General features: G+C 34.5%; 1 protein-coding gene across 3 annotated transcripts in view; it reads right to left on the reverse strand.

Annotated features, from left to right (window-relative positions):
* Positions 1-25,702, reverse strand: part of GABRG1 (gamma-aminobutyric acid type A receptor subunit gamma1) — an 81,170-nt gene that overhangs the window by 20,487 nt on the left and 34,981 nt on the right. For 2 of the 3 annotated variants that reach the window (XM_038555986.1, XM_038555987.1), the window contains 4 exons: positions 6,758-6,978; positions 5,806-5,888; positions 2,361-2,498; positions 2,084-2,236 (listed from right to left, as the gene is read on the reverse strand). In XM_038555986.1, the coding sequence (XP_038411914.1) occupies positions 2,084-2,236; positions 2,361-2,498; positions 5,806-5,888; positions 6,758-6,978 (595 nt within the window). Of the gene's footprint in view, positions 1-2,083; positions 2,237-2,360; positions 2,499-5,805; positions 5,889-6,757; positions 6,979-25,075; positions 25,378-25,702 lie in introns of all 3 variants that reach the window. The other variant, XM_038555988.1, reaches the window with a different exon arrangement.

Consider the following 25,702-nt stretch of genomic DNA (forward strand, 5'->3'; position numbering starts at 1 on the left):
TACACCCCACCAAAACATAAATGCCAGGAACATAAGGATTTTATAGCTACTGTTAACACCGAAGCACTTAGAACACTGCTTAGTTCATAAAAAAAACATTTAGTAGATGTTTGCTAGAACACAATGTGGAATAAATAAGCTCAGGAAATTGCTCTTCAATGACATATATGGATGGATGGATGGATGCATGTGGGTTTTTTTGAAAATGAAATAATTTATTTGAATAGTGTTTTAGGTTCCAAATGTATTCTTCACTGTAATTTCATTTTATTTTAGGTTTCAAAGCTTAGTTATAAAATATTTTATTTGTATATTAGCATTCTTTATGCTTTCAATGCTTATTGCATTCCCTACCCTAATATCCCAATCCCATTGCCATGTCAGCTCTCAACTGGTTAGTTTTATATTCTTTTAGGGACTGTAAATTTGAAAGCCATATAAGGAGCTGCTTATGTTCTTATATAATGTGTGTGTGTATATATATATATATATATATAATATATATGTGCATGTGTGTGTGTATTTATGTGCATATACTTGTTTAAAAAATATCTTGAGCTCCAAATATATATGGCCCACAATTAATATAAAAGATATTCTTCAAGTTAGATATGGCTATGGCTTATCTTTATAGTTGGTATGCTAATATTAAAAATATGAATTCATGTAAATGTGTGTGTATTTATGTGCATATACTTGTTTAACAAATATCTTGAGCTCCAAATACATATGACCCACAATTAATATAAAAGATATTCTTCAAATTAGATATGGCTATGGCTTATCTTTAGAGTTGGTATGCTAATATTAAAAAATATGAATTCACGTAACAACACAATTTCACAATTGGCTATCTTCTTTCATGACACTACGGCATGGCTTTTGGCTTCATACAAATAGAATGGGAGAAATAATCCATTCAGATTTTCTTTGGGAAGAAATATGAGAATAATGTTTAAAAACAGAATAGAATATTTAAGTAATACTCATGGTAGGATACAAAGAATCTGAAATAATTTATTTACTTCAGATCATAAAATAACTTGAAATAATAATAATAGTTTAAATAGGAAACAAAACTCAGGTGTTAGTACATTTTATTCACTGGCTATATCTACGCTTCTCTTTATACTCCCATGGGGACTGCAGTTTCAAGTACAGAGCGGGGTTCCTCAGGCTTTATCTTGCCACTTTTATGTGATTTGCATTTTACTGCATTTATTACATGGAATTATTCACCAGCTATCATAGAAACCACATGAAAACCTCATTGTTGAAAACAGATTGTGCCTACTTTTTATTTTTTAAGATACAATTATCAGTAGTGTGCTTCATATCACTGCTCTTGGGAATGGAATTGATCAATAAGTTGTCTTTGTATATCAATACATAAATGGACGTTATTTTCTTTTAAACAAATGTACAGTAATTAGACATATGTTCTTATATGATTTTGACTATTGCAATTGATTGCTGAAGAAAGAAACCAAAAGTCTATTTTTTCAAGTATGAATTACAAATTACCCTTTTAATCAGTGCTATTGTACAGGCAACTCTCAAAATATTCAGACTAATTACACATTCTATAGATTACAGAAGCCCAGAAGTTTCTTGTCCCTTTCAGTGACTTGCCCTTCTGAAAAGTTCACTGTTGATTAGCACCATTGTAAGAACAGGAGCTTTCAAAGCCTTCTAAACACACATCGGTCAATAAAAGCTGGCTATCAGTGATTCAGCTAAAAAATAATATAAAACCTTGATGAGAAGTGATTAAAAATATAGACCAAATTGAGATTCAGGTATTGTGTGTGGTTTTGCTTATTAATTCTTGCTGAGTATTTATGTTTTTTCTCTTTGAAATCCATTAGCAGGAAATATTCTTAAAAAATTCTGAAGTTTTAAATTCTTTGTGATTCTATTTCTTACTTGTTTTTCATATACTCATTTCAAATATTGCACTAGAATATTTTTAAAATTTTACTTGATCGTAATGTAAAGGAGTATTCTAATATGTTCAACTCTAAACTTTCTTCACATTATTTCAACAGTCTCATGATATTATAGCATAATATTCATATCATACCAAGTGATGTTCTTGCAGGTACAGCATCTTTATTGATCCAAAAAGACACCCAAGAAAGTACAACTGTCAAAATACATGGGATGTAGGTTTGAATAGTGAAATATCCCATTCGTCTGCTCAGGTCAAAAAAAATTGTCATGATAATATAATCTCCTGGAAGAAAAAAAATTATTTTTGCTATTAAATATATAAAAGTACAGATTCCAACTTATAAATTTAAATACAAAGTCATCTGGTGTTAGCATCATTCACTGATTGGTGTTTGTTTCCTTCTTACCAGAGATTGTGTGAGAAATTTCAGTCGAGTTCCGTAACCCTACAAATGCAAACTGATATAATCTCCAGTATTTAGGATCAGCCACTTCAACAGAAGGTTTTTTCCACTTATACTCAATTTCATTTTTAGGGTACCCATCTAGGTAAAAGTTAAAATAAAAATATATAGATTAGCAAGATCTAAATCTGTTACTGTTCAATACCAACATTATTCAAAGACAAGTTCTTTGAAATGCATTGTTGTGTTATAGGATATATCAAACACAGGAAATATAACATAAAATATGTGTATACACTATATAAAAATGCATAGTTTAAAGTCAATCCCATAGTGATTAAATAATGATAATCCATGAAACTGCACTTAAATAAAAAAATAAAATCATGCTGGTGTCCACCCCAATCTAGTATACACTCTCATAACCAGAGGTAACCACTGACTTGATTTCTACAATAATCTTCTGTTTTTGTTATAGATTTTCTGATATGCATATCTGAAACATATAGCAAAATTTAGGTTCTTTTTTAATTTTACTTGATTATTGCCATACTAGAAACATTACTAATCTTATTATATTATATATATTATATTAATAAAATAATATGTAATGTAATATACATTATGAAATAAAATATTTTACTTCTTTCACTATGACATTTGCAATAGTCATTCATGCTAATGTATGTAGCTTTAGTAAATGTGTTCCATTGTAAAGACGTGCTGAAATTTATCCATTTTACTGTTGTAGACACCAATAACATTTCTTGTCAGCTATCATAACATTGCTACTAGTAACATGACAATACGTGCCTCGCAAAATACATATATGCAGGTTTCTCTGGGATATATACCTAGGTATGGGGTAGCTGAGGTCGTGGATTGCATGTAATTTCTACTTTATGAGACAGGGCCAATCTTCTTTCATAAAGAGTATACAATAAATTCAAAGTATACCAATACATTCTCTTGCCAGCCAGAGTGTGAAAGTATCCTTGGATCCATATTCTCATTTAACTTGATGTGGACAGCCTATTTTTACTGGTATGTAAGTGTATTTTATTTCACATATTCCTGATTACAAATGAAACGTAGTAACTTTTTCATATATTTATTAGATTCTTAGATTTCTCCTTTGGAAAACTGCTTTGTTCATCACCTATTCTTTAATTGGATTCCCTCCCTCTCTCCCTTTCTCTCTCTCTCTCTCTCTCACTCTCTCTCTTTTTCGGTCTGAATAGTTATATATTCTGAATACTACATCTTTGTTAATTATTTGTGTTGAAAATGTTTTTGTTTTTTTTTTTTTTTTTCATCTTGGAAGTTACTTAGGATGGAGCAAGGGCTTTTCAGAGTAATCAAGTGAAGGAAATTTAAGCTGCAAATTCGTGTGAAGGTAGGGTTGTAATTATATCCTCTCAAGGAGTTATTTCATCTTGGTATGCTGATTGCAGAGGCAACTTTTCTTTTAGACTTTAGTGGTTGTGTGTGTGTGTGTGTGTGTGCGCATGTATGGGCGTGGGGGGTGCTTCTTCATCTTATCCTAAGCGTCCAGCCTTTGTAACCCAGCTGTATGTGGAAATTATGTTCTATTAGAACATAATCCACAACGCTGTCAAAGTCAAAGCTCAAATTTACCTTGTTTGGCAAATGTCCTCAGGTTAAAACAGATTATAAACTTCCTTTCTGGCTTCATTTTTTATGCTTCACTTCCTTCCTAGTGATTTCACTCACATGTTTATGAGAAGATTTTTAATAACATGATGTCTTAAATTATTTTCAATGGAAGAATTGGTCTACCACGTTATAGGAACAGAATTTACCAATAACTTTTAAAATTTCCAAAACATATCATTTTGTACCAGGATGTCCTCATCAGCCATTCAATGAAATAGCTGCCATCTCTCCACTAACCTATTTAAGCATGTCTTCTCTCTTTTTTTTTTCATGTCTCCTTTCCTCTTCTATAGGGCTCTAATCATCCTACTTTTCCATATTTTGTATTTTTTAAATTATTATCAATGCAATATAATCATAGTACATAGGAATGTGGGCACAAATAAAAATAGTGAGCTTATTACTTAACTACTCTAAATTTCATGATATTGACTTTTAAAAAGGGGATATATTGAAATCTTTTGGATATATTTGTTGTGAAATATCAAGTATAGAAACCTTAATTCCCTGCTGGATCCATGTAAATACTTTAAAAAGTTAGCTATGATTATTATGTTTATGTCAGTAATAACCAATTGCTTTCACAGAGATAGATTATCAATTTATACCAAGGACAATCAAAGCCAAAGAGATAAATTCTCTTAATTCTCACACAAAGAATTAAGTCAGTGTCTAGAGGCAAGTACAATAATTGCTACATTTTCAAATATTTGCATATCAACTATTCATTGAGTGCTTGGATTAATCAAGTCTTTGTTATGATTTGGGTGTTTTATTCATTGAAAAGTTAATGTTAGAAAATTAAACCAGTAGATAAATTATAAATTTGAAAGGACATTTTAATGAGATAAAAATCAGTAAGAAAAGTCAAGAAAATCATCAATAAAAGCAACAAGAGATATTTGGGGATTTTGTAAGTGAAGAAGCAGGATACTTGTGAATACATAAAATTTACAGTGAATAGACTTTAGAATTTGATATCTAAGATACTCAAATTTCAATAGAAAGAAAATAGCATTAGACAGTTTGTGTATATAGGCAAAAACATTTTTAAAACTCATTTTACATGTTTTCTTAAGACTTGCTCAATTATCTGTTAACTAGAAAAACATTTTTATAAAAATCTATGTGAACATGTTAGTAAATATGAATTAAATTGATATTCATATAGAAAGGTAATAATTATTTTCTTGAAACAAAATACTTTTTATATTCAAAATATTTAGCTTTAATCATTTCTCTGTGTTTCAGTCTTTCTTTTGAATAAAATAAGCTTATTTCTACCTTGGCTTTTCCAACTCATTAAAGTCTTCTCAAAGATTTGCTATTCATGTAGTAAATATTATTCACCAAACCAATCTTTGAAACATATTTTAAAACCCAATGTAATAAAGTTAAACCTTGCCTCAGGGAGATGAACAAAATTTGAAGCAATATTTTATTCATGGCACTGTTAAAACATTTGAACAGAAACCTATCTTCAGGACTACTTTACTTAATCAAAATAGGAAAAAGGCACTTGGATTAAGCCAAAATTTGTAAGGAATGATATAATTAAAAATATACATTTACTATATGCATTTATTGTCAATTTTAATTTAAAAGCAAGAAACAAATACATCATTTGTAATTATTTTATCTGAGAGATAAACATAATCCACACTTATTAAAATTATATAAATCATATTTTATCTCATTTTACTTTACATTTTTAAATAAACAGAGTCAGAGGCTAAAATTCTATGAAATTATCACATATCTTGTTACTTACAGCTTGAAAATTCCAGTGGACAGGAATGTTCATCCATAGGAAAGTTATGAAGCTGAAGATAACATTCCGCATTAATTGTCAATCTGTTTAAATGAAAAAATAAATATTAAATAATAAGATATAATTTCAATCATTAAAAATCCCTTGTCTAATTTTCAGGAATGATTTTGGCCTACCATAGTAGACTGTGATCTATTAGAAAATAATAATAATTGCAACCTCTCAAAGTTTTAAAAGTGGTAATATCATAATATTTACAATATTGTAATATTATAATAGAATATTGTAATATTCTAATATTCTCCTCTCCAGCCAACTAAGCTACCATCCTGTACATTTCAGTTTAATTTCTTTTCAAGGTAAGAAATTTATACTTCAAGACCACAACAGACATTGCACATGTATAGAATTAACAATATACACGGTTAAGCACGGTGATTGTTTTCTCTTAAATTTTCATGAACTTCTTTTCATGAAGGATGATTCTTAATAAGATATGTTAGGATTTAATGTTCAAGACAATGAATTAAATAAACTTGAATATCATATACATCAACCTTTGTTTAATGCTTTCTTGAGGATGTTTTACTACATTATTGAAAATTTTAGAGCAGGACAGGCTCCTAGAGAAAATCTAAGTAAACCATTTGCATCACAGGTTTATAAGTTAGAAAACATCATGCTCACACCACATCCTCTTATGCTTCAGAGGAGGCAGCTATCAAGAGGTTTTTCTTCTTTGCATTTAGTCCCTTCCATACACTAGTTACTCTGAGCTTAAAAAAAAAAAAAAAAAAAAGCTTCCAAAATATTCCACCATTTTAGATTTTAGTGGATGAAAGGAACTCCATATTTCTGCCTTTGTAAAACTGAAAAAAGAAAATTTGTAAGTTGATCAAGTATTAGTACGGAAAATAAATAAGAGCACCTATCTTTTAAAAAATAGTATTACCTTAGAGTATATAGAACTCGTCCATCATTCCAAATTCGAAGCAGACGGTTAGGAGTTGTTATCCAATGTGCATCAGATTTTCTTGAGTTTCGGAAGAAAGTGTCAGGAATCCAAATTTTTCCTACCATATTACTGTTAAGCATAAGCACTTTCATGGTACTGTTGAATTTTAAACGACTGTCAAACCAGGTTTGGGCAAAAATTATATCTATTGTGTATTCCTGAAAAATAAAAAGAAGGGTAACAACCTATAATAGTAAAGTCACTATTTTAGATGTTTTCTTCAGATGTTTAAATTTTTACATTATAAAGTTTCTGTAAGTAAATAGCACCAAACTCGGTCTTCTCAAATTAAAAAGAGTATGCCATTATCTTAACCTTCTTCTTTAAATGGTTACCTATGTCATACAAAACAAAACCCAAAATTTCTAGTAATAACTGCTTCCCAGTGTGGCTTTATAATTGTTCTGTATATTTTACTCGAGATTTTATAATACATAGGATATAGTCATTCAATATAAAAGCAGAGTATCTTAATGTTAACAATTAATTTTTGTGATATTTATACAGAGCTGAAGTTAAAAAAAATCACAAACAAGCACAAAATCAAGATGCAAATACTCATCAAGTTATATGAAGAGCCTTATATTATGTCTTTTGTCCAAAAAATTAATTACAATTACTTAGCTCCACTGTTTTCAAATGTTTTGAAGCAATCACACACATGCACATCCCCCCATGAAGTGCATATAACATGCCAAGCACTATGTTGAGTTTTGCATGTATCCTGTCATTAAATCCTTACTGCAACCGTGTGAAATATTACTGCTACAATCTTTATTTTTAAGTCACATGTCCTAAGCAATGCAGAAGTAAAATAATTCTCCCCCATCACAGAGGTAATTAGGCAGTTGATAAGGAGACTGAGCCACCACAGGCTGAATCCCAAATCCACATCCACAACCACCTCATATAATGGTGGTCCTAGTGGAGCCCGATGGGTGCAAATATGAGAGCACAGGCTGGGGCCGTTATCAGCAAGCATTGCATGGTTGAGAGAGAACCCTCAAGGAAGTGATTGTATCCTGAAAAAAATGCCTGCCAAAGTATAGGCATTAAGATTGATTTAATAAAAATTAATGAAGAAGAATGCAGTAATCGTCAATGCTATTGAGGAAGGTGATCATAGGCACGTGTGTGTAAAACTTTCATATTAAAAGAAAAAGAAAAGAGTAAATTGAAAAATATGCAGTATTATGTGAGTTACTTGTGGTGGGAAATATCGGTTGCTCACGCCTGATAGAGTGCCAGCAATTGGCCAATTTACCTGGATGGACATATTAGTTTAGAGTTTGAGAAATGAATGAAAATCTGAAAAAAAGGTAAGGAGAATAATAAATAAACAGACTAAAGTCAATTTGTTCATAGGAAAGTTGTATCAAATCCTAGTTTCATGGCTAGTATATAGAGGAAATAAAGAAGGAATATGGATTAGGAAGGAAAGCCTTCTTTTAGGTATTTCGTATTTTTTTACCCTTTATTTATTGAATAAATTATGTAATTTTAAGGTGTACGGCATACAACATACATAAAGTTACTTTGATACATTTATAAACCGTAATATGATTGGCACTGTAGCAATATTTATATTACATAAATGATGGTACATTTTGTCTATACTCATTATACTGTACATTAGATTTCTATGGCTTATTTGCTGCTTACAAGTAGAAAATACTTATTACAAGTTTGTACCCTTTAACACCATCATCTTACCTATTTTGGGTGAATAGTGTTCCAATTCGGGAAAAGCACAAACATATTAGCAATTATTTAAAATCCAACAAGGGCCTAGACATTATGCAGTTGCATATGACATGTGCTTTATAAAGGGATTAAAAAATGTAGATAAGTCACTATGAATAATTTGTCCATATTGTAATACGTGATCATTCGATAATCTACCAATATATTTAGCATCTACTGTGTGTTTTGCATGGATGTGAAGACATGAAGTCCTTAAGCACAAAAACACTTGCACCATGATCCTCTCCTGACATAGTCTTGACTGCCATAAGGTTGCCAAGATTGAGAGAGAGAGAGAGAGAGAGAGATGACTAAAATTTATTTTTTCCAACTTAGTATGGAATGGTACGGAATCAAACTGTGCCATGGAACACAGGCTGAAGGTACTTTTGCAACCAGGTAAGCTTTATACATTCGATAGCCACAAACTTGCTGACGTACTGTTTGTTCATAACTCAAGCTGAGCCATAATGCAAAACACATGTCATAATACATAATATTGAAGTGTATTTGTTCTTTAGATGCTTCATCATCTTATTAAGTGATATTAATGGAGTGGACATGCATTTAGGTGGGGCCAGTGGACCCTCATGTAAAATACCACTTTCTCCCTGAATCTTGTGGAAAATCCTCAGACAGCTTTTATAATAGTTATCTTTAACCCCTATTCTGACCTCCAACTTCTCAGGCAGATGTCTTTTCTTTGTAATAAATTATGATTTATCTAAACAACCTCTTCAACCAACACAACTAACCATTCAGAGTCTAACAGTGCAACCTGTGTTAATGACATGGTTTCTGGTTTTAATAGTAAATGCAAATAGAAGGAAGGCTCATACTCATTTTACGGTGGATCCTAAAGAGAGTATTTAATAACATTATGTGGCAAAAATGCTCTGTACCTCTGTATGGCCTCAAACTGTAGAAACTGCTTACGATAAAGGATAAGGCTTACACATCTGCCAGGATTCTGGCTCGGCAAAGATCCAATGTTGGTTGGTAAAGAACATCATGCTACCGGATAGGTATACTGGGCTGACATATTCCTAACTAATAGGGTAACAAAGGGAGCCCTTGAGAGAGAACTAACATGTATGGGGATGGGATGTAGCCAGCAGCTGTGAATCCTGCTTAGCAGCTGACCGGATCTTCTCTGGAATACCTGTTGATACAATCGCTAATCTCCATTGAAAGAATCATGATTTCTAAAGAGTAAACTCTCTAGGCAGAGTCTTGGGGGGAAATGGGAACATTTTCTACTCACAATTATTCCCTCAATCTAGGACCAAGAAGAGAAAGATACATAGCATGTGTCTTGATAATCCGATCTTCCTAAATGTTTTGCAGATGTTAATACTTCCATGCTCTTTTAAATTGCTAATCCTTAATAAGTGCTTCACTGAGATAAGAGGGTCATTAAAGTTTGTGCTATTTTATATGTAATCGAAAATCCAATTTCATTTACTCATGTTGTTAGTATAACTTCCAGAAAATGATCAAACTGTGTTATCGCTCTTCATGTTCTTATTTAGAGGTTAGCATTATCTGCATGAAAAACAAGCAAAAGAAACATGAGAAGGAATGTCCATTCACTCAGAACAAGTACAATAGCTTCTAGAATAAGCATTTTGAAATAAGAACAGTGCATTTAACATTTGAAATTCAGTGTTCATCGTGACACTCACTTTGTTTTCTTGCAAGTTGGCTGAGAAAAGAGCATTAGTGAATGAAGGTGAAGAAGTGAGTCATCTTGATTTCTAACTCAATCAAATCAAAATGTAGCTGATGGAAGTGTGCGTCCCATAGTCTTTTTACTACATGGTCAGACAAGCAATGATGGACTGTGTCTCACGCTTAAAAGAACTAGTTAATTCAATATTATCCTCTTTCTACTAATGGAAGAAACTTCACCCAAAATGCAGACCTAAGTAATTAATGTAGGTGCATCATTTCATCATGAACTCTGATCCAGATCAGGCCCTCACACCCTGCCATTAATCTCTCCCTAAACTAGCTACTCCCATGGCCAACTAGCTATTCCCATGGCCAACTAGCTATTCTCATGGCCAACTAGTATGCTGGGCCACAGAATACTTGACAGGACATGAGATACTAAGGTTATGTTCATGCAGAGAAAGGGTACAGGCACAACTAACCCCCAGTACAGATAGCTCTCATGGTAGAAGTTCAGAGGTAGCTGCTCCACCTTGCACAGTTATTATAAAAGCACCCATTCTTGATACTATCATGATAGGGTTAAGTAAAAACTTGGTGTTATTCTATTTGAAAAATAGAAAAAGAGATAAGGAACAGAGAGGATATGTCAGGATAAATCATTGAAGTCATCCAGAAATACACTAAGAGATATTTAAGAAGTAGACATTAATCTTGGGTTCAGTTACCAAACTTTTGGCCTCTTACTTTTAGGTCTCTAAAAGTGCATGCATCATTTAACTTTTTAACAAATATTTTTCAGTGTTTAAGTTACTTCTATGTTGTTCTGGGTTGACAAAGATGAAAATGGATCCTTCCTGTTATGAATATACTAACATAAAATAAAAATTGGACATTAATAAAACTTGGGAAAGGTACAGTTAAAAAGACATGGAAATAGTCGACGTTATTTTCAGGTAGGTAAACTTAAGGAAGACTTTATGACAGAAGTTGTATTTAATCTGAACCCAGAAGGATATATGAAATTCAGATATGTGAGGGATCCTTGGGTGGTGCAGCGGTTTGGCACCTGTCTTTGGCCCAAGGCGCGATCCCGGGATCGAATCCCACGTCGGGCTCCCGGTGCATGGAGCCTGCTTCTCCCTCTGCCTATGTCTCTGCCTCTCTCTCTCTCTCTCTGTGACTATCATAAATAAATAAAAATTTAAAAAAAATGCTTTCCCTTAAAAAAAAATTCAGATATGTGAAATTCAAATAATAAAAGTGGGGAGGAAGTAAAGAGGTAGTAAAATGCAGGGCATAGTAAGAAAAAAAGAATGTAAGTCATATATAACAGAAAAAAGTCATGTATTTTCTGTCCATCAGGGTATGTGCATTCCTCAGATATACAGAAAATTCTACACGTGGAAGAGTTTTTGACAACAATTATCTAAAATTACCAATTACCAGTAACTGACTCTGGGACCTAGACCCAGCTCCACCCCATGTACTGCTGAACTGAATATTCTAAACTAAAAATCCTATTACTTAATGTGTTAATTTTATGCATCATACTTAATCAGACATTTCCTACTAGATATTTATTCTATAATATTCAATTTACAATTTCAAAGAGTAAAACATCAAGCTTTATATAATCACAGACAGCTAAACACTACAAAGGATACAAATTTTAAAAATCCCAGTCCTTAAAAAGTGTATTATATACTGGAGAAGGTAGATTCTGGAAGTATATAATAAGCAACCGAAAATTTGTTCTGTGAAAATCTATATTAGTCAAGGTTCTCCAGAGAAACAGGTCATAAGATGGATGGATGGGTAAATGAGCAGATGGGTGGATGGGTGGATGGATAGATGGGTGGATGGATGGATGGATGGATGGACGGATGGATGGATGGATGGACAGAGAGACAGAATAGATTTATCTTAAGGTGTTGACACAGGAAATTGTAGGGACTTCAAAGCCAAAAACTTGCAGGGCAGGCCAGGAGACTGAAGAGCCAGAGAAGAGCTGATGCTTCTTCAGTCTTGAGTAGGAGGCCAGTCAAGTGGCAAAATCTCTTCTTCCTCGAGGGACCTCAGTCTTTTCTTGTAAAGCCTTGTCTGATTGAATGAAGCCCATCCACAGTATAAGGGGTGAACTGATTTACCCAAAGTCTACTAATCCCACATCTAAAAAAAAATATAGCCAAGCTGTGGAAGGAGCCTCGGTGTCCATTGAAAGATGAGTGGATAAAACAGATGTGGTTTATGTATACAATGGAATATTACTCAGCTATTAGAAATGACAAATACCCACCATTTGCTTCAACATGGATGGAACTGGAGGGTATTATGCTGAGTGAAGTAAGTCAATCAGAGAAGGACAAACATTATATGGTCTCATTCATTTGGGGAATATAAATAATAGTGAAAGGGAATATAAGGGAAGGGAGAAGAAATGTGTGGGAAATATCAGAAAGGGAGACAGAACGTAAAGACTGCTAACTCTGGGAAACGAACTAGGGGTGGTAGAAGGGGAGGAGGGCGGGGGATGGGAGTGAATGGGTGACGGGCACTGGGGGTTATTCTGTATGTTGGTAAATTGAACACCAATAAAAAATAAATTTAAAAATAAAATAAAATAAAGAATATATATATATATATATATATATATATATATATATATATTCACAGCTACATCTAGACAAATACCTGGGTACCATAGCTCAGCCAAGTAGACACACAAAATAGACCTTTCACTGCAGAGCTGTAACAGTAGGAATGGCCATTCATCGATTCAGGAAGCCTTAGCAAAAATTATGCAGGGGTGTATTTGCTAAACGAATTAAAATGACTAATTTTTGTAGGAAGAAGAATCATATTTCTCCAGCTGATGTTTTTATGTAAATCTATACTCTTCATTTGGTCCCATGTCCTGCTCACTCTATCTGTTCCATAGTTCTCAATTGGCTAAATGTAATATATCATTTCTTAATAATTTCCTGTCTCTTTCTCATTCTCTGAACTCTGAACTTTATCTGAATAAACTTTCTCAAAGTCTTCATGGAAAGCTGTTTTGGGGAAGGTGCACAGGAAGTGCTGGCAAAGCCATGAGTCCCACATTCCTAACCCTATTCTACATCCCCATTTCAATTACTAATTCGAAAAGTTTGCCTGTTTTCTATGTATATTTGTCAGTGGATTCAGAATCCATGCATATGGATAAAATACAAGATTTATTAGTCCTTTCAAATACCAAATATGCTCTAGAACATATAGATTACCATTTTTTTCCCATACCGATATCCCCTTGTTAAGAAGCTTCCGGATTCAATTTTGGTATTGCATAAAGGTAATCAAATTTGGAATTCTATTTTTCAACTGGAGGACTCCCAAAGAAAGTCATATGCTTATTTGCAAAGTAAATTCCAAAATATTACCTGCCTATGATTACTGCATGAGATCAAACATACAATATTGCCTATTTCCTGTACCATTCATAGGGGAATAGGAGGTGTAGACCATCCTCTTGCTGGACGTATACTGCTAGGATGAGAAAAGTCTTAGACATTGCAGTATCTCTATCAGTCTACCATGAGAAATTCATTACTTCAGATCTTGAAATTTTAACAGTAAGGTCCTCTAAACATTTATAAAGTTGTGAACTTAACCTTCCACAGTTATGCATGTCCTGAGACGTTTCACCAAGATCATGATCAACTGATCCTAAATATCACACGGAAGGACAATTTCTTGACAAAATTCTAGGAAATTTCCCATTGTACAGGCATCCAAAGGATATTTACTGTCTCCCCACTTTTCTGAGGTGGATATAAAAGAGGAACAGATATGCACATGGAGTGTGTGGCACCTGCAACACAGGGAGCTGACGCGAGAAACAAAAGCAATCTGGAAGGCAAAAGAAAGGCATTCCAGAGTCACTATAGCACTGCATCAAGCACAGATACGGGCGAAAAAGCAGCCAAGTGAGGCTCCTGACATATAGTCAAGAGAAACCCAAGTTCTTTCCAGGATGGAGAGTTGGACCAACCTGAGTCCATGAGGTGCGACTGCACTTAGAGGGGGGTCAGTTTAGTGTAGTAACTGGAGATGAATACTACCACTGGGAAGACTTCAGGGCCTTGAATTCTGAATATAACAATTTTCAGTTGGCCTTCAGTAATTTTCCCACCTCTTTATGCCTCACTTCCTCCTCTTGAATCTGCATAATACAGAGTCTAGTACATAAGGCTCTTGCTGATATTTAATGTAATTACTTCAAACAGTGATTTTACACATAGTAAGTATTCTGTATTTTTATGGTCATAATAATGAAGGAAAGACACCATATCATTTTAAAAAGGGGGTAACAGGGCCTTTGCAAACATTCCAATTTACAGAGATTATAAGACACAGCCATGCAATGCCTCTTCTGGAAGATATGAACATTTTATAGACATTGTTTTATTTTTGAGGCAGTTTCTTCATGTATAGAGACAGCCAGTTCCAATACCAAGATTCTAAGTCATAAAAATTCTCTAGCTTCTGGAAAACTATAAATATTCATATTAGCTCATTTGCAGAATTTGAGTCGGTTAATCAGTTTTTGTTCATGAAACGTTTAACCCACTCAAAACTGGGGACACCGGTTGAGTCTTGTTTTTCTCCCACTTCAGCGGCCACTCCTTGTTGGTCCCCTTTGCTAGCTCCCCTGCATCTTTCACATGCCTAAGTAATGCAGTGCTCCAGTTTAATAACACTCAGTTCCCTTCTCTTCACCTCCAAGATGATCTCATCCAATCTCATAACTAAGTATCACGTATATAGCCGGAAGCATGCAAAAGCTATATTCCAAGTGCAAACACTTCTCCTGCAATCCCAACATGCATGTGTAATTCCCTCCTTACTGTTTTCATTTGGATAGCTAACACCTCAACCTTACAATTTCAAATAGAACTCTTGAACTTCAATATCCTTCAAAAAAAAAAAATCTCTTCTCCATCTCATTAAATGACAATTTTATCATTCCAAGTTTCCTGTGAAAAAAATCTCAGAGTCATTCTTGATTCCTCTTTTCTCTAAAACTTCACATCTGGTCTTCAAAATACCTTGGCATCACCATTTTCAAATTATTTACAGAATCTGATAAATTCTCATTTGTTTCACCATCATCAACTTTTTCCCTGATTATTGCAATTACTTATAACTAGTTTCCCTGCTTCCACAATTGACCTCCTACAGTTTGTTCTTCACTCAGAAGGATAATGGTCTCACTGAAAATATGCAGTCATAGCATACCACTCCTCTGATCCCATATTCATTCAGACAAAAAAAACAAACATAAAAAAACATAACAAAACAGTATCCTTTCAGCATATTAAGGGCTCCAGATGATCCAAACCCTAATTACACCAACTTTTCTTACCTCTTTTAACTCTTCTTAATTTTACTACAAACACTACTATTCTCCTTGCTGTTCCAGGCACATTCTTATCTAAGAAACTTCTCCTCCTATTCCTTCTGGGAAAACACTCCCTAGGTACCTGCATGACTTTCTCCTTTACCACTGTTGATTTCTATTCAAATGTCACCTAATAAGTGATGCTTCCTTTGGCTACTACATGCACTAAAGCCTCACCACCATCCTGACCCTTCCTATCAAGTGCTTTGCCTCACTTCTCTTTATTTCATTATTAACACTTCATAAGTTATATGTTTACTTATTTTATAGTGCCTCTCAAGCTGTGTGTAAGTTCCATGAGGGCCAGGGGAATTTGATTACTCAATCCTATAAACGGAGCTCTTTTTCTTTTTAGCATGCATTCTTATTTTTTTTATTTTTTATTTGAGTATAATTGACACACAATATTGCATTAGTTTCAAGCATATAGCATAGTCATTCAACAACTCTATGTCTTACACTCTGCTCACCACTCAATGGTGAGCATAGCTCACCTTCTGTCACCATTCAATGATATTACAATACTATTGACAATATTCCGTGAACTGTACCTTTTATTCCTATGTCTTATTGATTGCACAACTGAAAGACAATATCCCCCACTTCCCTTTACCCATTTTGCCCAATCTCTAGATCCCTCCTGTCTGGCAAGCCTTATGCATTATCGGTAGGAATGTAAATTGGTATAGCCACTATAGAAATAGTATAGAGCTTTCTCAAAAAACTAAAAATAGAAATACAGCACGATCCGATAATTTCACTACTGGGTATTTACAAAAAAAAAAAAAAAACACTAATTTGAAAAGATATATGCACCCCTATGTTTATTGCAGCATTATTTACAATAGCCAAGCAGCTCAAGTATCCACTGATCCACTGATAGATGAATGGATAAAGAGTGTGTGAGATACACACACACACTCACACACAAACACACACACACACTATGGAATGTTACTCAGTCATAAATAGGATGAAATCTTGCCATTTGTGACAATATGGATGGACCTAGAAGGTACTCTAAGTGAAATAAGCCAGACAGAAAAAAGCCAAATACCATATGATTTCCCTTATATGTGGAATCTAAAAAAATAAAGAAAGAAAAAGCAAATGAATAAAACAAAAAGCAAAATCAGATTTGTAACCTCAACTCTTAAAAATAGCATCTGGCATATAAAAGACAATACAGAGCTGTTTATGGAATAAATGGACTATACATATATTTTAGTCCCTGGTGTTTATAATGCATTTGAATTAATCTGAAAAGTTAGGCCAAAATCTCACAAATTCATGGCTTAGTTCACAGTTACATAGGTCTATGATCTAAACTAGGCTGATAGTTACAGGTCTATAATCTAGAGTCATATAAAGAGAGGTCAAATACTGCTACCTCTGCAATGTGTGAGAGGTTACACTCTAAATGAGGAATCTATAAATACACAGCATGACATGTGGAAAGAAATAACCTTCAGGCTACTATCAAAAGCAAGGTAAGGAATTCTCTGCAACAGATGATTGCTATTCAAGTGAGGGCTCTGCTTCCTGGAGAAGCACTATCACCAAAGAACCATCCATGTTCCATGTGCATGTGCAACATTTGCCATTGATTGGTTCAGTGCTAGATAGTCAGAGTCTTTACTCCGTGGTCTGAATGTGACAAGTATTCCTGCATCTGTAGCTGCACTGTATTAAAAATATATTTCTCACTATTTGTACACTCGAAATTTGTTTAGTGGATAGATCTTAAATGCTCTCACCACAAACACATACACAGAAAAAAAAAAAAGGTAACTATGTGAGGTGATGGATATGTTAGGTAGCTCAATTATGGCGATCATTCACAAGGTGTATGTGTATCAAAACACCAATATTACACAATATATGCAATTTTTATTTGTCAAATGTACCTCAATGAAGCTGAAAAAAAAAACATTTCTTGCTATTAGAATTAGTCTTCCAATCTAAGCAAGATGGAACACATATTTGGAAGGGATATATCTAGAGAGAATCCGCATGTCTCATGTTTTAAATTGTTTATATTAATTACTGCTTTATAGACTCTTTCCATTGTCCATATTCTTAATGCAGAAAATGAATTTTCTGACACTGACAGTATGCTGCTAGAATGGCATTGTTTGTACTGCTTTAGAAGCACAGACTTCCAGTGTTTACCTCGGGACTTTGCATATAATTGTGCATATTGCAAAGCTGAGTGTTCTTATGAGAAAATCCAAGGCTTAGCACACAATTTGCAGAATTTCCATTATAGAAATTTGTCATAATTTCCATAATAGCAAAACATCAAATGTCACATTTTAATTAAATCGCAGAGCAATTGATGTGAGTTCAGATTCACTGTCAATCTAAGATCTAAAACTTTAGTATTTCATTAAAATCCTTTCCACTAAAAAATATATAAAAATAACATACAGAATAAGGGATAAGGCATTGTCTTTTAATTATATGCACAATTTTAAATACATGTCAGATAATCAACAAAATGAATACTGATACATCGAAAGAGTGTATTGTAGTGAGAAGTCGTGATGTAGTACAAAGAACACTGGTTGGATGGAATCAGGAAATCATACCATAGTTCCAGATCTGTGACTTTCTAGAATATAATGCTGACCAACTCATTTATTCTCTCTCACTGGAAAAATGAGGACACCAGGCAAGATCATTATTATGGTCATCCTGAGCTCTAAAGCCCAGTGATCATGAGAACATTGTTGATCATGAGAATGTTATAAAATGTTAGAAAGTAAAACATTTAAAAGTATTTTAAACATAAACAAGGTTAAAGACTAAAATGGAGATGGTGTCTTTCAATGACCTTCCCTCATAAAAATACTTCTGAGCTACAGGTGTTCTTGTTACATTCCTTGAATCCCACTTAATTTCTGCTAAATTGATGGTTGGAAGTGGCTTCAGGAAATGGCTGCCAAACTCGGTTGACTAGAAGTCTCTGAAGAGCGTTTTAAAATTCTGATTCCAGGTCCCTGTCATGGATTACTGAATAAGAATCTCCTAGAGTGATAGCTAAGAATTTGGATTTTTCCAAAAATGTTACTTTCTGATATGTAGTTTTGGTTATAAAGGCTTGGAAATTTTCCACAACATTCTATTCCTTCCTCGATGCATTTATATCCTATATGCACTAGTTTTCTGCATAGCAAAAAAGAAAAAAGAAAATCAAAAAACAAACAAAAAAACAGGAAAAGAAAATAAGAAAACAAAAGAAAGGATACAACCTCCCTTTATTAATTAGAATATGAGAACTTGCGCGTATGTGTGTACTTAAGAGAAGTCTGGTTTTTAACATTCAACTAAAATATGTACCTCTACAAGATTTTCGAATGTATTCTTCTAAAATGATGAAGTATTAACCCCTTGAAATTACCTTGGGCCATGTGGAAGTACCACCACGTGTGCAAAACTGCATTTTGTTGGACATTTATTGTTTTGTTACATTTTTATATTATTAGCAAAGCATTAACACTCTCCACTTTCCTCCTATAAATGAATTTTATATTGAGATGCAGAACAATTAAAGTAGTTGCCTATTAACTTTGGGTTCAGGATTGAACACCCTTGGGAGGTACCACATAACCCAGGTAATTTAATTTCAAACAAAGGGGTAAAAAGGAGGAATCAAGAGGTATGTTTGAATCAATTTCAACAAATTGGAGTGACTTGGAGCCCCTGGGAAGAAAGCAAGGCTAAAACCAGCTTTTAATCACATGTATGGAAGTCACGAGTGGAAACAAACCATCTAGACTCTCACTTGGCCACAACTTTCCCTCCTAAGCCTACCCTGAGGCCAGAACTGCCAAGCCACATGGGCCCGTTCTACAACATTCTACATTTACTAATTCATAAGAACTCAAACTGTAACTAACCCAGGCTCCCAACCTTGATGCCTATCATTAGAAAGGAATTCAAAATAGACACCTCCAAAATCTGACCAAGATGTATCAGAGATCTCAGAGGTATTTATTTATCCTCATATCCTAAGGAAATAATTATTCATGGCAAAAGGATTTTGATAACATTGTTTCATCAGAACACATTTGAAACGTTCCAATTGTTAAGTAATGAATTGTTAATATATCATGGTGCAAATATGCCCCCTAATATCATGCGACATTTAATGATACTTTAAAAAAGTAATTAAGTGTAATAACAGTCATGATATAATAAGTGGAAAGACACAAAGTTATAAAACAATATGTATACTATTATAGCATTTGGTAAAACTACATACACATAAAGATATTAAAATGATAGTAACAGTGGTGACCACTAGATAATGGTAATCTAAATTTTTTTCCTTTGGCCTGAATGGAATTTCTAATTTTCCCATATTTGACATGTATTTCTTTCCTAAGAAGAAAAACCCATATTTTTATGATTTTCTTTAAGGAAAAAAAGCAGAGGGTCACCATTTATAACCTAAAATACGTATGAGTTCATACATGGCAATCTTCCTGGCACTTCCCCTTCTGTTTTAGTCTGATTTGCACTTTTTTAGTCATCCTCCCTATTAGGTTTCATGCTTCTCTGAAGAAAGAAGGTCATATCTTTTATAACTTAGCAGCCAATGCACCAACTGTCACAATACAGGCTGTAAATAAATATAAGACAAACAAAACCACAAAATAAGAATTAAAGTATATTTGTTTACATCAAGAAATAATAAAATTATTTTAATAAGTTTGGGAGATTTAGAAGTTAATTTAATTTCCCAATCTTAGAGCTTTACCTTCCTATTTATGGGGCAAATGGGCATACAGGATCAAAGAAACATAGAGATGAAAATAACACTCATTTAATTTTATCTCTGCTAGTGTTGAGTCAAAAAGTACCTAAATTTTATGTTGCTTTAAAGATGAAGCTTGTGAAAAGAAATAGATTTTAGAGAATCTAATGCCAAAAAAATTAACATAGTATGCAGAAATTTAAAATATTAAATCCATGGAAACAAGCCTTAAAATATTGTACAAACAAGTAAACTTAAAATTGTTAAGTATAAATGCATTTCTTCAAGTACCTTAATTAGTCACAGCCAAGAAAACAAAAACCCTTTGTCTTTCCCTCCATTAGCATATTCAGTTCAATTATCCAGATACAAAAATATATATATATACATATATATATGTATATATATATATCTTGTTTCCATGACTTTGCTGTTTCGTAATTCCTCAACTTAACATACTTGGCAAGAAGTGACTAATTCTTGTTAATATAGTAAAAGGAATAAATTAGGTTTCTTTGATACGTACAAGCTATGCCTAGGGCATTGCCTCCTTGAATCTAGAAGCAGCAGGGACAAAAAATGAAAGAGAATGACAGAGAGAAAGAAACCAGTTGAACATTTGCACCAATTGCATGAAATACTGAAGAAATGTGTTCCTTGCAGTGTTAAGAAATTCTTGAAGAAAAATCTCTGTATGGGCACCAGCTTTCTCAATATATTTAGAATATTTAAACACATATGTCTGGGGAGTTTATTATCAAAAATAAGTCTGATAAGATAAAAGTATAAAAAGACTTAAAAGTCAGCTCTCACCATTTTCATGCAGACTACTAACTAGGCTCCCACCACCCCCACCCCACCCCACCCCACCCCCACCCTTCCACCATATTTGATACCTGGCCGGTCCACTTAAATGAGTGGAACAAAATTTGATTGCTGGGAAAATCCCTACTTTTCATTCCATAATGAATTGTGTTTATGACTCCTGTAGCCCCACATATACTTTTGTTTAAGAGAGTTTTGTCTTGTTTTACCTGTGTAGGGAACATTTGGATTTTCCTTTTCTGGTAAAAGGAGTCTGAAAGGGGGCAGTATCCTTAAATGTGTCTATCCTGGCTGGAAAGAATGCAGCCTGGTTTTTGCCAAGTTAACTTAATGGTTTGTGTCCCGCTGACCCCCTTGAAGTCATCCCCAGCCAGTAGTCATTTTGGAGTCCAGCCCAGCTGGTGCCCCAGGTACTTTCGGAGTTGTGTTCCTCCTAACTGGCGCCCTGATTCCTCTGTTCTGTCTCCATCACCAAGACCAATCGCAATTGAATGCAGGAAGAATTATTCAGCTTCGGCTCTCTACTCTAGGACGATGTGATGTGTTACTCTGGCAGCTAGAATGATATGAAGTTAAGTTCATACAGACGCGAACTGGGACCTCATTCTTCTTTTTTAAGTTTCTAGTTAAATTCCAGTTAGTTAACACACAGCAGAATATTCGTTGCAAGTGTACAATGAGTGATTCAGCCTGTTGCCCATCACCTGCGTCGCCCATCCTTCCTCTCCCGCCCCTCTGGTAACCAGCAGTTGCTTCTCTCTGGCTAAAGGTCTGTTTTTTGGTTTGCCTCTCTCTCTCTTTTTCCCTTCTGCTCATTTGTTTTGTTTCTTAAATTCCACATGTAAGTGAAATCATGTGGTATTTATCTTTCTCTGAGTGACTTACTTTGCTTAGCATAACACCGTCTAGATCCACCCATGTCATTGAGTTTGTTCTCTCTCTCTCTCTGGGCTCATGCTTTCCATGTGCTCCTAATGGTAATCTCTTAATATTGGACTGTATGATACCAGTTTCTATAAGTAAACTCATGTCCAAATCATACCTGTAATTTTCTTTCTCTTTTTGTTGCCAGAAATATTCAGAAAGGTATTTTTGGCGAAAGTTTCATTTAAATGTTTTCCGTTCCCTTTTAACCAACCCCAAAAAGAGAAAAATAATTTTTGCCCTTGCAAACAAATAGGAGTGTCACTTTAGGGAGGAGTGGGTATGCATGTTGGGCGCTGGGCAGTGTCTGGCTCTCCAGTCTGGGGCTGGAAGGCCAGTCCAAGGAGTTCATTTCTTGGGAGCCCTGGGCGGCCTTGGAATGAGTGAGTGAGCAGACTCCCATCCTGCAGGGGAGGACTTGTTCTCCTCTGCAGGTAGGCACGTGAGCGAAAGCTGCCGAGCTGGCCAAACCACAGTGGTCATGGTTGGCACTACTGTAAGCCACGTAAGCCATCGCATGGGGGAATGTGGTTCTGCTCTGGATGCCGTGCAGCAGGTATGCCATGGGACCCTTGGCAAAAACTGCTACGTCTGCCCTGTCAGAGGTCTCATGGTACAGGGGCACAGGAGACTGCATCTAGCAATTGTTGTGAGCATAGTCTACCATGGAGACATTCTCTTCCTCATGGCCTACCACCCTGTAGCCAGGCCCATTGTCATACAAGATGGCCGTGAAGGGCTTCGGGTCTATATCGCTCACCATGGGGGCCAGGCCAAAGATAAAGTTGCCAGGGGGGCAGAGTTGCCAGGGGGCTGCACTTGCCAAAGATGAAGACATGGGAGGGGTCTGTGGTAATGAAGGTCAGTGTCTCTTCCAGGGAGGTCATAGTGCGTACCTACCCAATTGCCCAAACCATTTCCACCACCTCATGCAGTGCCTGCTTGGTCTTTCCCTCCAAGTTACACCAGGAATTTTCATCTATCATTGTTTCTATACCTACTCCCCTTGTGTGTGTTTTATATATAAGGATTCTTGTTTATTTATTTGAGAGAGGGAGGGACGGAAGGAGAGAGTAAGCACCAGTGGGAGTGGGGGAAAGGGCAGAGGGAGAGGGGCAAGCAGACTTCCTGCTTAGCAGGGAGATGTCCTTGCAGCTCCATCCCAAGACCCCAAGATTATGACCAGAGCAGAAGTCAGACTCTTAACCAATTGAGCCACACAGGTGCCCCCTCATCGCCCTTGTGTTTAGTCTCCTGTTCCCCATAATATCATCTTGGATTCCCTCAAACTCCTATTGATTTTGACTTGATTTGGAGAATTGCAATGCCCTTTGAATGTTGTATTAGCTCGTCAGAGGGGTAAGCTGCTACTGTTTTATTATCCTAAGACATTTACCCAAAAGAGGAGAATCATGTAATTTCTCCAATGGTATTTTTTTGTTCTTTTATATTTAAGATTGTTTTTTATTATTAACTTTTTAAAAATTTTAATTTGAAAAAAATTTTGAGTATAGTTAAGATACAGTGGTTTTTTTGATACAGTGTTATATTAGTTTCAGGTATACAATATAATGATTCAGTGATTCTATACATTGCTCAGTGTCATACATCACTCAGAATTTTCATCAGTTGAACAGCTTTCATCCAAGTTTTATTCTTATTCAGTTTTCATTAGTGTATCTGTTACTCATTTTGAATTTAAATTCTCAAAATGTAAACTATGGAATTAATCTATTTATTGACTAAACTGTTCATGCATTCAATGTTCAATTATTGAATATCCTATTTTTTGCTAGTGACACCAAGATTGAAGTCATTAACCTAACCCTGAAAATAAGTAAGGAAAAACATATCTCATCATAGAATAGTGCTGTATAAGATCTTATCAGCAATCTAAAGAAATATTATCTTATGAAGCCAATTTTAAAAAGAAATAACAATTTTGCATGAAGTAAAATTTTAGCTAATTAAAAAAATAAAACCATTAAACTAATAAGTTAATTTTGTTTCTTACCAGTAACTTGAATTGTATGAATAGTTAGGGGTGGTGGGAATTTATCCTCTTGGTTGCTTAATTACATTCAAGTCTGCTTGCTTGATTACACTCATATTCAAAGTAATTCTGTTCATTTTATGAAAATAGAATTCTAATTTTCCTGCATTGTTTAGTTAAAATAGTCTTTTATGTAAACTGTTTCTTATTAATCCTCAGTATGATAATGATTCTCTTTTAATAAACATTATCAAATATTCTATGTCTTTTTTTTCTTGTATGTGCTTTAGTATCACCAGTTTTAATAGCAATTTCATTCCATTAGCTTTAAAAAAAAAAAAAAAAACTATTACTGTCCGAGGTTATGAGTGTGTAGTTTGCCCTACTGGGAAAACTAAATCTTTAATACCATGAAACTTTTATGCAGGGAGATGATCATAGAAGCCTCTCAGTAGCCATTCTCGTCAAAGTATCTCTGGAATACTAATACAGCCTTGAATCCTAGTTCTCTTTATTTTAATGACCACATTTTTTTAATGAATTCATTCAAATTAAAAACAAGAGCCCATGACAAAATATACAATTCAGAAAATGTAGACATCCATAAGCTCTAATGGGCTTATCTTCTTTAAGTATTGGTTAATTAGAAACTAAACATTGTAAGATTCTCCTCCTAAGGAGAAAATTAGCATTTTAGTAATATATTACTTTATAGAGTCTCATATTTGCATAATGGTAAATTAATACCCACAGGTAGATAGAATGCTTTATCTTTACAGAAATCAGCTGTTTGTTTAGGAATTCAATTAGGGCAGAGCCAATACCCAAAAATGTGTTGGAACTTTTTCCTTGGTTTCTTTGCTACTATTTTACCTCCATTTTCTTACCAACCTTGTGATTCTTTTACTACTTCAGCATCATCTTTCAGATCCTTAAATGTATGTGTTCCTTAAGGTCTGATATTTACTCTTTTTTTCTTCTCTTCACTTTAAGATTGTTGTACCCATCTCTAAGAAGTTTAGCTAATTTCTGACAAGTATCTGCTGCAGCTCTGTCTCCTGAGAGCTCCTCATTTCAGATTCTCTAGTTCAACTTATTTCCAGGGCCAATTCATATTCATTTGCAATAAGGAGACAAAGATGTCAGTTATGGTGTGGCCAGAAAGCTGTCAGTACAGTAGTCAATGCAGGCAGCTGTGAAAGTTAATGACAATCATGTGAACATCATATCAAGTAAGAGAGAGGCTGAGGCTGACAGTAATACTGCCAGAATCAGCAGACACAGGCAATTGTTAAGCATGAGGGCTATTCAGATAAAAAAAAAAAAAAAGCTTAAGGTCTACAATAAAGGGTGATCTGACTGTTGTGCTAATGAATAAATGAAGAGAGAAAAAATCAGCAAAATTCTGAAAATTATCTTTAGATGGTGTTATGGGCTGAATGGTGTCCCCCTAAAATTCCTATGTTGAAGCCCTAAACCCCAGTACCTCAGAATATGAATTCTAGATCACTTCAGAAT

Source organism: Canis lupus, chromosome 13, assembly GCF_011100685.1.
Source record: "Canis lupus familiaris isolate Mischka breed German Shepherd chromosome 13, alternate assembly UU_Cfam_GSD_1.0, whole genome shotgun sequence".
Lineage (NCBI taxonomy): Eukaryota > Metazoa > Chordata > Mammalia > Carnivora > Canidae > Canis > Canis lupus.